Source organism: Schistocerca nitens, chromosome 2, assembly GCF_023898315.1.
Source record: "Schistocerca nitens isolate TAMUIC-IGC-003100 chromosome 2, iqSchNite1.1, whole genome shotgun sequence".
In the NCBI taxonomy this organism is placed as follows: domain Eukaryota; kingdom Metazoa; phylum Arthropoda; class Insecta; order Orthoptera; family Acrididae; genus Schistocerca; species Schistocerca nitens.
In genome coordinates this window covers 949383304-949398776 of record NC_064615.1, presented here as the reverse complement: position 1 = coordinate 949398776, position 15473 = coordinate 949383304, and the positions used below count along the sequence as shown (strand labels likewise).

Sequence of the window (15473 nt, the reverse complement as noted above, 5' to 3'; positions counted from 1 at the left end):
AACTGAGTCTCCTACCGTGTTCCATTCGCGAATGGAGCGTTGGAAGAATGATTGTAGATAATCTCTTAATTTCTCAAATTTTATCGTTGTAGTAATTTCGCTACACGTATGTGGGAAGAAGTAATCGTTGTCCGATTATTCCGGAAAGTACTCTCTCGAAATTTCAATAGCATACCTCTTCATGATCCACAACGCACTGGATCGTTTTCGCAGCTGTATAAAGGCGAGCATTATTCTGAAGTAAAGTCACAGCTTTTGAAAGCTTCAGTCTGTTCTTCGTTTGAAACTGGATTCCAGATCTCCTAACATCCGGCAGTAGTTGTCACAATTCACTGTTTGGCCTTTAGGAGTGTTATGAACCGGGGATGGATCTTTCGTATCTTAAAACACTGGCATTATCAAGTGTCCCGGAGAAGATTTACTCTTCGAGTTTTTTTGCTGTAGAGGGAGATGGATATTTCCACACCACGCACTGCCGTTAAGTTTGTGGCTTGTCCGCCCCCGGTAGCTGAATGGTCAGCTCGACGGATTGTCAATCCTCTGGGCCCGGGTTCGATTCCCGGCTGCGTCGGGGAATATTCTCCTCCCAGGGACTGGGTGTTGCGCTTTCCTCATCGACTGAAGGTCGCCGAAGTGGCGTCAGATTGATAGACCGGCACCCGGCGAACGGTCTGCCCGACGGGGGGCCCTAGCCATACGATTAAATAAAAACTCTGTGGCTAGTGGCGATGGTCCCACATCTCGTCAACGGTTTCTGTGCGACTGAGAAAATCTTCTCCTTCCTCTTCAAAACGCTTTAAATGTGATTTCGACATTTCAAAACGTCCCTGTTTGTGTTTGACTGTCAGGTGACGCATGGCCTAATGAGTGCAAACTTTGCGTAGTTTAAAGGTTCACGGATGACTGCAAATACTGAACGGTGGCTATTGCTCAAATCATGCTCAATATTATTAATTGTGGCATGACGATAACCACAATTTCTGCACACAAAACTTCTGATGTCCATCTCAAAGCTATTTTTCACTTGTAAATTTGTTTCTTACCATACAACAGCTGTAACAACAGCTGCTAACAATCCTCGCAACTTTAGTCTCTTTAGAGTACTGAAAACTGATTATTTTCTCCTTTGTTCCTTGGTGCATAAAGACAAGGGGCACTCAAATAAAAAGGTCTGAAGTCACTCTGAACAGAGCTATTCGCTGAACGAATAAAGCTAACGTAGAAGAACACTGGTAATGTTAAGACACGCCATTGGTGAGTGATTGCTATCAATCTAGTGATCAGAAAAGAATAGCCTTAACAGAGTGACTTACCTTTTTAACAAGAACTATTTAATTTAAAAGAGAGTTTTCACTCGAATACTATCATAGTCTGTTCGTCACGCTGAGCTGTAGCCGCAAGGTGGTAAAGCCTCTAAAGAAGCGGCAACTACTGTAGCTTTGGAATCGGGCGTACTCACAAGACGGCCCTGGAGAAGGACATCTTGAAGTTGATGAGGTTGACGAGCCAATCGACGAGCCGGGAGTAGATGCCCCTGGCGAGCACGTCGCGCGCCTCTTCTGCCTCGTCTACAGTGTGACGGCGGCGCACGGCCGTGCCCTGCTGGATCACGCAGTAGTTGGTCAGCGCCCAGGCGAACTTCTTCTCGTCCACGCCCAGCATCTTCGCCACTGAAACCGTGAGCCCCAATTACACATGTAAGGCATGCGTGGTGCGCCTCACACAGAGTAATACGCAAATAGACTATTGGTCACCCACTAAAAACAGCACAATGATCACTGTTGAATGCTGTAGATGGTGGAACTGGTACCAAGTGGTCATGTGTCACTTCCCCGCTAAGACATTATAGTGAATAGATGTGTTTGTGACAGTCGGTTATATGGGCTAAATACAGGGTGATTCAAAAAGAATACCACAACTTTAAAAATGTGTATTTAATGAAAGAAACATAATATAACCTTCTGTTATACATCATTACAAAGAGTATTTAAAAAGGTTTTTTTTCACTCAGAAACAAGTTCAGAGATGTTCAATATGGCCCCCTCCAGACACTCGAGCAATATCAACCCGATACTCCAACTCGTTCCACACTCTCTGTAGCATATCAGGCGTAACAGTTTGGATAGCTGCTGTTATTTCTCGTTTCAAATCATCAATGGTGGCTGGGAGAGGTGGCCGAAACACCATATCCTTAACATACCCCCATAAGAAAAAATCGCAGGGGTTAAGATCAGGGCTTCTTGGAGGCCAGTGATGAAGTGCTCTGTCACGGGCTGCCTGGCGGCCGATCCATCGCCTCGGGTAGTTGACGTTCACGTAGTTACGGACAGATAAGTGCCTATGTGCTGGAATTTGCAGCTCTCTGCTAGCTCTGCGAGTCGATTTTCCTGGGCTGCGAACAAATGCTTGCTGGATGCGTGCTACATTTTCATCACTCTTTCTCGGCCGTCCAGAACTTTTCCCTTTGCACAAACACCCATTCTCTGTAAACTGCTTATACCAACGTTTAATACACCACCTATCAGGAGGTTTAACACCATACTTCGTTCGAAATGCACGCTGAACAACTGTCGTCGATTCACTTCTGCCGTACTCAATAACACAAAAAGCTTTCTGTTGAGCGGTCGCCATCTTAGCATCAACTGACGCTGACGCCTAGTCAACAGCGCCTCAAGCGAACAAATGTACAACTAAATGAAACTTTATAGCTCCCTTAATTCGCCGACAGATAGTGCTTAGCTCTGCCTTTTGTCGTTGCAGAGTTTTAAATTCCTAAAGTTGTGGTATTCTTTTTGAATCACCCTGTACAGTAAGGTGCAGTGGCGTGTAGACGTGACAGAATGACGGATGTTTGGATGTGGCTAGAGTTGTAAAACTACCATACGCTTCCGTAGACTGTCATAAGTAAACGTAGACTATAGCAATTTTCCGAGTACGGGGTGTTCAAAAAGTCTCTCCGCAGTGCTGTATGATTGTTAGCCGTGCCTGCCGTATGCCGCAGTGAATATACAGAAATGAAACTCAGTGTAATACATGTTATTAATTTATTGAATATTCATTTTTACCTACAAATTTTCACATAAATGTTGAAAGTGTTCCCTGTTGTTGAATACACAATTCAATTCGTCTAATCATATTTCCAAACACAAGCTGTAACGTTTCTTCTGTAACAGAAGCAGTGAAAGCGGATATTGCAGTTTTCAATTCATCAATGGATTTTGGACGGTTTTTATAGACAGTTGCTTTCGCTGCACCCCAGAAGAAAAAGTCAGGTGGTGTTAAATCAGGCGGTCGTGGAGGCCAAAGTCCCTGTGGAATTATGCGATCACCAAAAACATCAGCAAGCAGTGACATTGAAACGCGAGCTGTATGCGGGGTTGCACCATCTTGTTGAAAATAACCGTTCAGTATTTCACGTAACACAAGTTCTCCTATGAATGGGTACAGAATATCACTGCAGAATCTTTGTGCGTTTATTGTAACGTTGGAAAATGTGGGACCCTTAATCCGACGTCTAGAAATTGCAATACAAACTCCTATTTTCACAGAATGAAGTGGTTCCTCATGAATACACATTGGATTTGCAGTACTCCACATACGAGAATTTTGGAAGTTCATGTACCCGGATAAATGAAACCACGCCTCATCAGTGAAAAACATTTCATTAAAAATATGCCTTCCATTTTGTTGAACAAAATTTTTGAAGCATTGACAATAATGCAGTCTGTTGCCATGATCAGTATTTTTCAGCTCTTGCACGACTGTCACTTTGTATGGGAAAACTTCTAATTTTTTCCTTACGGCTGTGTGGGCCGTTCCGACACTAACATCGATTTCCTGGGCGAGTTTTCTTACTGACTTGTTCGGACTCGTGGATATTTTATCGGAAATATCGAGCAGTTTATCCTCAGACAAAACACTAGGACGACCACTTCTCGTGCATCTGTCACTGAACCCGTACTTCGAAATTTGTTAATCAAATATCGCGCAGTATCGCGATGTCTCGGGGAAAACAGAATTAAATGTTTGACGAACTGAAACTGTGTATTTACCGCCAGCTTTGAACACTTGTTCGACTAAAAACATACGTTCTTCAATGGTTAACATTTTAACAGCGACAAAAGCGAAACAAAAGAACAAAGGAACTAAACTTAAGCGTTCACGTCAGCACGTAACGACACACACCAATGATACTACTGACGTTGGCTGAGGTAAACGAAACAGTGGAATGTTGGGAGAGTCCACTTGAAGGGAAGTAACCCAGGCAGGCGAACAATCATACGGCACTGCGGAGAGACTTTGTGAACACTCCGTAGTTCTGGTCAGTTAAGGTCGTATCCGCGTTACCTGCATGCTAGGTGTCCTGCTTACTTATCGGGTGACACCTCATAACGATTGCTTTCTTTCCGTACGCTATCAGTGTCTTACTACACTCCTGGAAATTGAAATAAGAACACCGTGAATTCATTGTCCCAGGAAGGGGAAACTTTATTGACACATTCCTGGGGTCAGATACATCACATGATCACACTGACAGAACCACAGGCACATAGACACAGGCAACAGAGCATGCACAATGTCGGCACTAGTACAGTGTATATCCACCTTTCGCAGCAATGCAGGCTGCTATTCTCCCATGGAGACGATCGTAGAGATGCTGGATGTAGTCCTGTGGAACGGCTTGCCATGCCATTTCCACCTGGCGCCTCAGTTGGACCAGCGTTCGTGCTGGATGTGCAGACCGCGTGAGACGACGCTTCATCCAGTCCCAAACATGCTCAATGGGGGACAGATCCGGAGATCTTGCTGGCCAGGGTAGTTGACTTACACCTTCTAGAGCACGTTGGGTGGCACGGGATACATGCGGACGTGCATTGTCCTGTTGGAACAGCAAGTTCCCTTGCCGGTCTAGGAATGGTAGAACGATGGGTTCGATGACGGTATGGATGTACCGTGCACTATTCAGTGTCCCCTCGACGATCACCAGTGGTGTACGGCCAGTGTAGGAGATCGCTCCCCACACCATGATGCCGGGTGTTGGCCCTGTGTGCCTCGGTCGTATGCAGTCCTGATTGTGGCGCTCACCTGCACGGCGCCAAACACGCATACGACCATCATTGGCACCAAGGCAGAAGCGACTCTCATCGCTGAAGACGACACGTCTCCATTCGTCCCTCCATTCACGTCTGTCGCGACACCACTGGAGGCGGGCTGCACGATGTTGGGGCGTGAGCGGAAGACGGCCTAACGGTGTGCGGGACCGTAGCCCAGCTTCATGGAGACGGTTGCGAATGGTCCTCGCCGATACCCCAGGAGCAACAGTGTCCCTAATTTGCTGGGAAGTGGCGGTGCGGTCCCCTACGGCACTGCGTAGGATCCTACGGTCTTGGCGTGCATCCGTGCGTCGCTGCGGTCCGGTCCCAGGTCGACGGGCACGTGCACCTTCCGCCGACCACTGGCGACAACATCGATGTACTGTGGAGACATCACGCCCCACGTGTTGAGCAATTCGGCGGTACGTCCACCCGGCCTCCCGCATGCCCACTATACGCCCTCGCTCAAAGTCCGTCAACTGCACATACGGTTCACGTCCACGCTGTCGCGGCATGCTACCAGTGTTAACGACTGCGATGGAGCTCCGTATGCCACGGCAAACTGGCTGACACTGACGGCGGCGGTGCACAAACGCTGCGCAGCTAGCGCCATTCGACGGCCAACACCGCGGTTCCTGGTGTGTCCGCTGTGCCGTGCGTGTGATCATTGCTTGTACAGCCCTCTCGCAGTGTCCGGAGCAAGTATGGTGGGTCTGACACACCGGTGTCAATGTGTTCTTTTTTCCATTTCCAGGAGTGTAGATACCACTAAAAACCGGAAGCGGCAAACGGTCTACTAACTGAGTGGGGATATGTAAAGGACCACATAACCTATAGAACATTTGTGTACTACACAGTTATCCTCTTGCCTGTAAATGTACAATAGGATAGCACTCAATGATGTGCGGTTTAATTATGCACAAACAACATTTATTTACGTTTATTTCCGTACTAATACTACCCGTAACCCTACCATTTACTACTTCGTTTATTTAGTGTTGTCCCTCCTAGTGTTGTGTGTATATACCTTGCTCTAGCCACCGCCTCTGACAGCGGGCGATGGTGAATTCCGCACGACTGGTGTGGCGCGAACTATGGTGGGAAAGCCATCCAGCCTGTCGCATCCTCATCATATGGCGCCCCTTGAACTTGACTAATTGCAATAACTGAGATCGAACGAGTCGCTGAGGGACATTGCATATGTAGGTGATACTTTCAACACGACGTCCGGTTTCGAAATGTCCGGTAAAGTCGTTGGAGACCTTCTTATCCCGCCAATAGTTTTAAAATAAATCCCTCAAACCCGGCTTCCGAGTGCACGGTCCAGCGTGAAAGGAGAATTATGGGCATAATCGACGATGTGTCGTACAGACTGAGCATAAAGTCTCTCCATGGCTACAAAAATTATTTCTAAGGAACTATGTTAAATACAACTACACGTTTCAGTGGAGTTATAGGCGTAGTTCCACTTACTTGCTCTGTGAGCAGTTATAACAAGGCGTCTTGTGATTCGTAAACAGTTTTGATAACTTCTAGAAATGTCCACAATTTAGTGTTTTGTAAATCAGTAAGTACGATTTCCTTGCATCCAGATCCTTTTATATTTTCGTGCCGGCCGCGGTGGCCGAGCGGTTCTAGGCGCTACAGTCTGGAACCGCGCGACCGCTACGGTCGCAGGTTCGAATTCTGTCTCGGGCATGGATGTGTGTGATGTCCTTAGGTTAGTTAGGTTTAAGTAGTTCTAAGTTATAGGGGACTGATGACCTCAGAAGTTAAGTCCCATAGTGCTCAGAGCCATTTGAACCATTTTATATTTTCGTAAAGGTTGCATCCCGCGATATAATAGTAAGCTAATAGACGCTATCAAGTACAAGAATATCATGAAGGAAATTGACAAGTTATTGAGTTTAACTCGCCTAAAGTCGATTCTACAATTTGCAAGCAAGACAGCGCGGTCCAAAGCGAAACTCTGTCGGACACGATTTCATCTAGCAGACGCCTACAGCTTGGTCTGTCCAGCCTTGTGGGAATGTGGGTCATAGTGAAGATATAAGTCGGGACTCACAGAGGAAACGTTTCAACGCCACACTCCACACGTTCATCTCAGTCATCTGCACAACAATGCATCTGCACAATATTGTCAAAATACAAAGGAAAGATTACAATGCACGGAAAGGAAAAAACTTCTTTCCAATTAGGGATGCCTGGTTTCTTTCGACAAATAGTGCCACACGTTACTTTTCTTTGTTTTCTTGGCACATACGCATTCTTGATGGTACTTGCGACACAAAACAGTTACGAGGAGTAGAATGTAATGTGCGCAAAGGAAGAATTCCTTTCCATTTAGATAATTGTGTAGTCCTTTCCAGACACCTGACATTTTTCGGGCCGGCCGAAGTGGCCGTGCGGTTAAAGGCGCTGCAGCCTGGAACCGCAAGACCGCTACGGTCGCAGGTTCGAATCCTGCCTCGGGCATGGATGTTTGTGATGTCCTTAGGTTAGTTAGGTTTAACTAGTTCTAAGTTCTAGGGGACTAATGACCTCAGCAGTTGAGTCCCATAGTGCTCAGAGCCATTTTGAACTTTTTTCGGAATGCTCTCATCACAGTTGCTACTGAAGACTCATTGGTCACGATATGAAGGAAAGGCTCCCACGCGCGCAAAGGAGTCACTGATATGACATTTTATTTTTTGTGTCCGATTTTCCGTTGAAGTTATTGGAAACACAAGACAATCATTACACAAAGGAAATGTTTTAATGAGCTCCAGGGATGCATACATTCCATTAAAGATGATCATCCAGACCCTCCCTGTCAACAGTGTCACACGAAAACTGTTTTTTGAGGTCTGATTCCCTGTGAGCCAACGGCCATCCCTGTCAGATAACAACAGCTAAGCGCTGTCAGGCTTGGCTAGCACTTGGGTGGGTGACTGTCCGGATCTGTCGAGTGCTGTAGGCAGGTGGAGTGCACTCACCCCTTGTGAGTCCAATTCACCAGCTATTTCATTGAAAAGTAGCGGTTCCAGTCTCGAAAGCTGTCAACCACCGGAAGAGTGATTTGCTACCACATGCCTCTCCGCATTAGCATCCAGTGACCCCTCTGGGCTGTGGATGACGTGGTGGTCGGTGGGTACTTTGGGCTTTTAACTTTTGATCGGATGGAGTTTCAGTTTTGAGTCTTATTTCCTGTGAAGTTACTGGGAACACGAGACAGTCACCACGCAAAGGAAAGGCTCCAATGTGTGCAAAGGAAGCAATCATTAACATTTAGGTGGTCCCCTAGAGCATCCCAACAAAAAAATGCAATACTACATTCTTCTTGGGTGGCGAAGGGGGGGGGGGGGAGGGGAGAGCTGCTCTGTTGACATTACTGAAAACATAAGACCGTCACTATATGCAGGTCAGTATGCGCAAAGGAAAGTTCCTCTCAGCTAAGAGGATCATGTGATGTAGTACTTTTGGGGGATTCCGTTCTCCATTAAAAAAAAAAAAACTGTCACTCCCATTTAGATGGCAGTCCACAGTACGGTGATTATATACTACTGGTCATTAAAATTGCTACACTACGAAGATGACGTGCTACAAACGCGAAATTTAACCGACAGGAAGAAGATGCTGTGGTATGCAAATGATTAGCTTTTCAGAGCATTCACACAAGATTGGCGGCGGTGGCGACACCTACAACGGGCTGACATGAGGAAAGTTTCCATCCGATTTCTCATACACAAACAGCAGTTGACCGGCGTTGCCTGGTGAAACGTTCTTGTGATGCCTCTTGTAAGGAGGAGAAATGCGTACCATCCCGTTTTCGACTTTGATAAAGGTCGGACTGTAGCCTATCGCGATTGCGGTTTATCGTATCGCGACATTGCTGCTCGCGTTGATCGAGATCCAATGACTGTTAGCAGAACATGGAATCGGTGGGTTCAGCAGGGTAATACGGAAATCCGTGCTGGATCCCAACGGCGTCGTGTCACTAGCAGTTGAGATGACAGGCATCTTATCCGCATGGCTGTACGGATCGTGCAGCCACGTCTCGATGCCCGAATCAGCAGATGGGGACGTTTGCAAGACAACAACCATCTTCACGAACAGTTCGACGACATTTGCAGCAGCATGGACTATCAGCTCGGAGACCATGGCTGCAGTTACCCTTGACGCTGCATCACAGACAGAAGCGCCTGCGATGGTGTACTCAACGACGAACCTGGGTGCACGAATGGCAAAACGTCATTTTTTCGGATGAATCCAGGTTCTCTTTACAGCATCATAATGGTCGCATCCGTGTTTGGCGACATCGCGGTGAACGCACATTGGAAGCGCGTATTCGTCATCGCCATACTGGCGTATCACCCGGCGTGATGGTATGGGTTACACGCTCCGTCACCTCTTGTTGGCATTGACGGCACTTTGAACACTGGACGTTACATTTCAGATGTGTTACGACCCGTGGCTGTACCCTTCATTCGATCCCTGCGAAACTCTACATTTTAACAGGAGAATGCACGACCGCATGTTGCAGGTCCCGTACGGGCCTTTCTGGATACAGAAAATGTTCGACTGCCAACCTGGCCAGCACATTCTCCAGATCTCTCACCAATTGAAAACGTCTGGACAATGGTGGCCGAGCAACTGGCTCGTCACAATACGCCGGTCGCTACTCTTGATGAACTGTGGTATCGTGTTGAAGCTGCGTGGGCAGCTGTACCTGTACACGCCATCCAATCTCTGTTTGACTCAATGGCCAGGCGTAACAAGGCCGTTATTACGGCCAGAGGTGGTTGTTCTGGGTACTGATTTCTTAGGATCTATGCAACCGAATTGCGTGAAAATGTAATCACATGTCAGTTCTAGTATAATATATTTGTCCAATGAATACCCGTTTATGATTTCTTCTTGGTGTAGCAATTTTAGTGGACAGTAGTGTATGAAGGAAACTTTCCAGCGTGTGGAAGGGAACAGTCGTTGCCATGTAGGTGGTTCTCTCGATCCTTGCAACCAACAGTGCCATAGGACTGAAGGTCCCATTCGTTAATGACGCTAAGGGTACACACAAGTGGGCCGCAGTACGGGGGGAGGTTTGCAGCGCAAGTGAATGAAGCCGAGACGCTGCCAGCCTGCTCACCGTTGGCGGCCAGGTCGTGGTCGCGCAGGTCGGCCTGCCCGTGCCCGTCGTCCTGGAAGCGCACCTCGCCCAGCTGTAGGATGGCGGCCAGCGTGCGCCACAGCGTCGCCTCCTGCTCTGCGTCGACGCCGAGGTCTCGCAGCGCGGCGCGCAGCTCCTTGAAACGGCGCACGTTGCCCGAGGCGTCCTCGCGCGGGCCCGCCAGCTGCGGCGGCGCCACCGGCGTCGCGGGGTCCGCCTCCGACGCGGGGGCGGCACGCAGGTAGCGGTACTGCCGGCCGTCGTTCAGCCCGTGCTGCTTCAGCTTGCCCTCCGCCGCCGAGCCGTCGTACCAGTAGTAGAACACGTGGAAGTTGGCCTGCTGCCTGTGTAGAACAACGTACCATACCACATCATACAAACTGTACCTCGTACTGCTCGTTTATCATCCACGTTTACGAGGCACGTTCAATAATTAAGGGGAGACGGAAGACAATTTTTATCCCTGTTCTGCCAATGCTATTTTACCCTCTGAATAGGTACATTTTTAAAAAGATAAAACAGTGACATTTTTCCTGCATATACAGAGTGTTACAAAAAGGTACGGCCAAACTTTCAGGAAACATTCCTCATACACAAAGAAAGAAAATATGTTATGTGGACATCTAGATCTACATCTACATCCATACTCCGCAAGCCACCTGACGGTGTGTGGCGGAGGGTACCTTGAGTACCTCTATCGGTTCTCCCTTCTATTCCAGTCTTGTATTGTTCGTGGAAAGAAAGATTGTCGGTATGCCTCTGTGTGGGCTCTAATCTCTCTGATTTTATCCTCATGGTCTCTTCGCGAGATATACGTAGGAGGGAGCAATATACCGCTTGACTCCTCGGTGAAGGTATGTTCTCGAAACTTCAACAAAAGCCCGTACCGCTACTGAGCGTCTCTCCTGCAAAGTCTTCCACTGCAGTTTATCTACCATCTCCGTAACGCTTTCGCGATTGCTAAATGATCCTGTAATGAAGCGCGCTGCTCTCCGTTGGACCTCCTCTATCTCTTATATCAACCCTATCTGGTACGGATCCCACACTGCTGAGCAGTACTCAAGCAGTGGGCTAGCAAGCGTACTGTAGTAACCTACTTCCTTTGTTTTCGGATTGCATTTCCTTAGGATTCTTCCAATGAATCTCAGCCTGGCATCTGCTTTACCGACGATCAACTTTATATGATCATTCCATTTTAAATCACTCCTAATGCGTACTCCCAGATAATTTATGGAATTAACTGCTTCCAGTTGCTGACTTGCTATTTTGTAGCTAAATAATAAGGGATCTATCTTTATATGTATTCGCAGCATATTACACTTGTCTACATTGAGATTCAATTGCCATTCCCTGCACCATGCGTCAATTCACTGCAGATCCTCCTGCATTTCAGTACAATTTTCCATTGTTACAACCTCTCGATATACCACAGCATCATCCGCAAAAAGCCTCAGTGAACTTCTGATACCATCCACAAGGTCATTTATGTCTATTGTGAATAGCAACGGTCCTACGACACTTCCCTGCGGCACACCTGAAATCACTCTTACTTCGGAAGACTTCTCTCCATTGAGAATGACATGCTGCGTTCTGTTATCTAATAACTCTTCAATACAATCACACAATTGGTCTGATAGTCCATATGCTCTTACTTTGTTCATTAAACGACTGTGGGGAACTGTATCGAACGCCTTGCGGAAGTCAAGGAACACGGCATCTACCTGTGAACCCGTGTCTACGGCCCTCTGAGTCTTGTGGACGAATAGTGCGAGCTGGGTTTCACACGACCGTCTTTTTCGAAACCCATGCTGATTCCTAGAGAGTAGATTTCTAGTCTCCAGAAAAGTCATTATACTCGAACATAATACGTGTTCCAAAATTCTACAACTGATCTGGAAACGCTTATTTTCCATGTTATAGCTCATTTTATTACTTCTCTTCAAATCACATTAATCACGGAATGGAAACACACAGCAACAGAACGTACCAGCGTGACTTCAAACTCTTTGTTACAGGAAATGTTCAAAATCTCCTCCGTTAGCGAGGATACATGCATCCACCCTCCGTCGCATGGAATCCCTGATGAGCTGATGCAGCCCTGGAGAATGGCGTATTGTATCACAGCCGTCCACAATACGAGCACGAAGAGTCTCTACATTTGGTACCGGGGTTGCGTAGACAAGAGCTTTCAAATGCCCCCATAAATGAAAGTCAAGAGATTTGAAGTCAGGAGAGCGTGGAGGCCATGGAATTGGTCCGCCTCTACCAATCCATCGGTCACCGAATCTATTGCTGAGAAGCGTACGAACACTTCGACTGAAATGTGCAGGAGCTCCATCGTGCATGAACCACATGTTGTGTCGTACTTGTAAAGGCAAATGTTCTAGCAGCACAGGTAGAGTATCCAGTATGAAATCATGATGACGTGCTCCATTGAGCGTAGGTTGAAGAACATGGGGCCCAATCAAGACATCACCAACAATGCCTGCCCAAACGTTCACAGAAAATCTGTGTTGATGACGTGATTGCACAATTGCTGCGGATTCTCTTCAGCCCACACATGCTGATTGTGAAAATTTACAATTTGATCACGTTGGAATGAAGCCTCATCCGTGAAGAGAACATTTACACTGAAATGAGGATTGACACATTGTTGCATGAACCATTCGCAGAAGTGTACCCGTGGAGGCCAATCAGCTGCTGATAGTGCCTGCACACGCTGTACATGGTACGGAAACAACTGGTTCTCTCGTAGCACTCTCCATACAGTGACGTGGTCAACGTTACCTTGTACAGCAGCAACTTCGCTGACGCTGACATTAGGGTTATCGTCAACTGCACGAAGAATTGCCTCGTCGATTGCAGGTGTCCTCGTCTTTCTAGGTCTTCCCCAGTCGCGAGTCATAGGGTGGAATGTTCCGTGCTCCCTAAGACGCCGATCAATTGCTTCGAACGTCTTCCTGTCGGGACATCTTCATTCCGGAAATCTGCCTCGATACAAACGTACCGCGCCACGGCTATTGCCCCGTGCTAGTCCATACAGCAAATGGGCATCTGCCAACTCCGCATTTGTAAACATTGCACTGTTTGCAAAACCACGTTCGTGATGAACACTAACCTGTTGATGCTACGTACTGATGTGCTTGATGCTAGTACTGTAGAGCAATGAGTCGCATGTCAACATTACCTTCCTTCAATTGGGCCAACTGGCGGTGAATCGAGGAAGTACAGTACATACTGACGAAACTAAAATGAGCTCTAACATGGAAATTAAGCGTTTCCGGACACATGTCAACATAACATCTTTTCTTTATTTGTGTGTGAGGAATGTTTCCTGAAAGTTTGGCCGTACCTTTTTGTAACAGCCTGTATACAGGGTGGTCCATTGATCGTTACCGGGCCAAATATCTCACGAAATAAGCGTCAAACGAAGAAACTACAAAGTACGAAACTTGTATAGCTTGAAGGGGGAAACCAGATGGCGCTACCGTTGGCCCGCTAGATGGCGCTGTCATAGGTCAAACGGATATCAACTGCGTTTTTTTAAACTGGAACCCACATTTTTATCACATATTCATGTAGTACGTAAGGAAATGTGACTGTTTTAGTTGGACCACTTTTTTCCCTTTGTGATAGATGGCGCTGTAATAGTCACAAACATATGACACAATTTTAGACGAACAGTTTGTAGCAGGTAGGTTTTTTAAATTACAATACAGAACGTAGGTACGTTTGAACATTTTATTTCGGTTGTTCCAATGTGACACATGTTACCTTTCTGAACTTATCATTTCTGAGAACGCATGCTGTTACAGCGTGATTACCTGTAAATACCACATTAATGCAATAAATGCTCAAAATGATGTCCGTCAACCTCAATGCATTTGGCAATACGTGTGACGACATTCTTCTCAACAGCGAGTAGTTCGCATTCCGTAATGTTCGCACATGCACTGACAATGCGCTGACGCATGTTGTCAGGCGTTGTCGGTGGATCACGATAGCAAATATACTTCAACTTTCCCCACAGAAAGAAATCCGGGTACGTCAGATCCGGTGAACGTGAGGGTCATGGTATGGTGCTTCGACGACCAATCCACCTGTCATGAAATAGGCTATTCAATACTGCTTCAACTGCACGCGAGCTATGTGCCGGACATCCATCATGTTGGAAGTAAATCGCCATTCTGTCATGCAGTGAAACATCTTGTAGTAACATCGGTAGAACATTGCGTAGGAAATCATCATACATTGCACCACTTAGATTGCCATCGATAAAATGGAGGCCAATTATCCTTCCTCCCGTAAGGCCGCACCATACATTAACCCGCCAAGGTCGCTGATGTTCCACTTGTCGCAGCCATCGTGGATTTTCCGTTGCCCAATAATGCATATTACGCCGGTTTATGTTACCGCTGTTGGTGAATGACGCTTCGTCGCTAAATAGAACGCGTGCATAGAATCTGTCATCGTCCCGTAATTTCTCTTGTGCCCAGTGGCAGAACTGTACACGACCTTCAAAGTCGTTGTCATGCAATTCCTGGTGCATAGAAATATGATACGGCTGCAATCGATGTTGATGTAGCATTCTCAACACCGACGTTTTTGAGATTCTCGATTCTCACGTATTTTGTCTGCTACTGATGTGCGAATTAGCCGCGACAGCAGCTAAAACACCTACTTGGGCATCATCATTTGTTGCAGGTCCTGGTTGACGTTTCACATGTAACTGAACACTTCCTGTTTCCTTAAATAAGGCAACTATCCGGCGAACGGTCCGTACACTTGGATGGTGTCGTCCAGGATACCGAGCAGCATACATAGCACACGCCCGTTGGGGTGGTTCAAATGACTCTGAGCACTATGGGACTTAACATCTGAGGTCATCAGTAGAACTACTTAAACCTAACTAACCTAAGGACATCACACACATCCATGCCCGAGGCAGGATTCGAACCTGCGACAGTAGCGGTCGCGCGGTTCCTGACTGAGAAGCCTAGAACCGCTCGGCCACTATGGCCGGCACGCCCGTTGGGCATTTTGATCACAATAGCCATACATCAACACGATATCGACCTTTTACGCAATTGGTAAACGGTCCATTTTAACACGGGTAATGTATCACGAAGCAAATACCGTCCGCACTGGCGGAATGTTACGTGATACCACGTACTTATAAGTTTGTGACTATTACAGCGCCTTCTATCACAAAGCGATAGAAGTGGTCCAACTAA

The 15473-nt window shown here is 46.9% G+C and overlaps 1 protein-coding gene across 3 annotated transcripts in view; it reads right to left on the bottom strand.

Annotated features, from left to right (window-relative positions):
- LOC126237274 (neither inactivation nor afterpotential protein C) overlaps nt 1–15473 on the bottom strand; it is a 383219-nt gene that overhangs the window by 179941 nt on the left and 187805 nt on the right. For all 3 annotated transcript variants that reach the window (XM_049947204.1, XM_049947206.1, XM_049947205.1), the window contains exons 12-13: nt 10219–10583; nt 1460–1670 (exon numbers count right to left, since the gene is read on the bottom strand). In XM_049947204.1, the coding sequence (XP_049803161.1) occupies nt 1460–1670; nt 10219–10583 (576 nt within the window). The remainder of the gene's footprint in view (nt 1–1459; nt 1671–10218; nt 10584–15473) is intronic.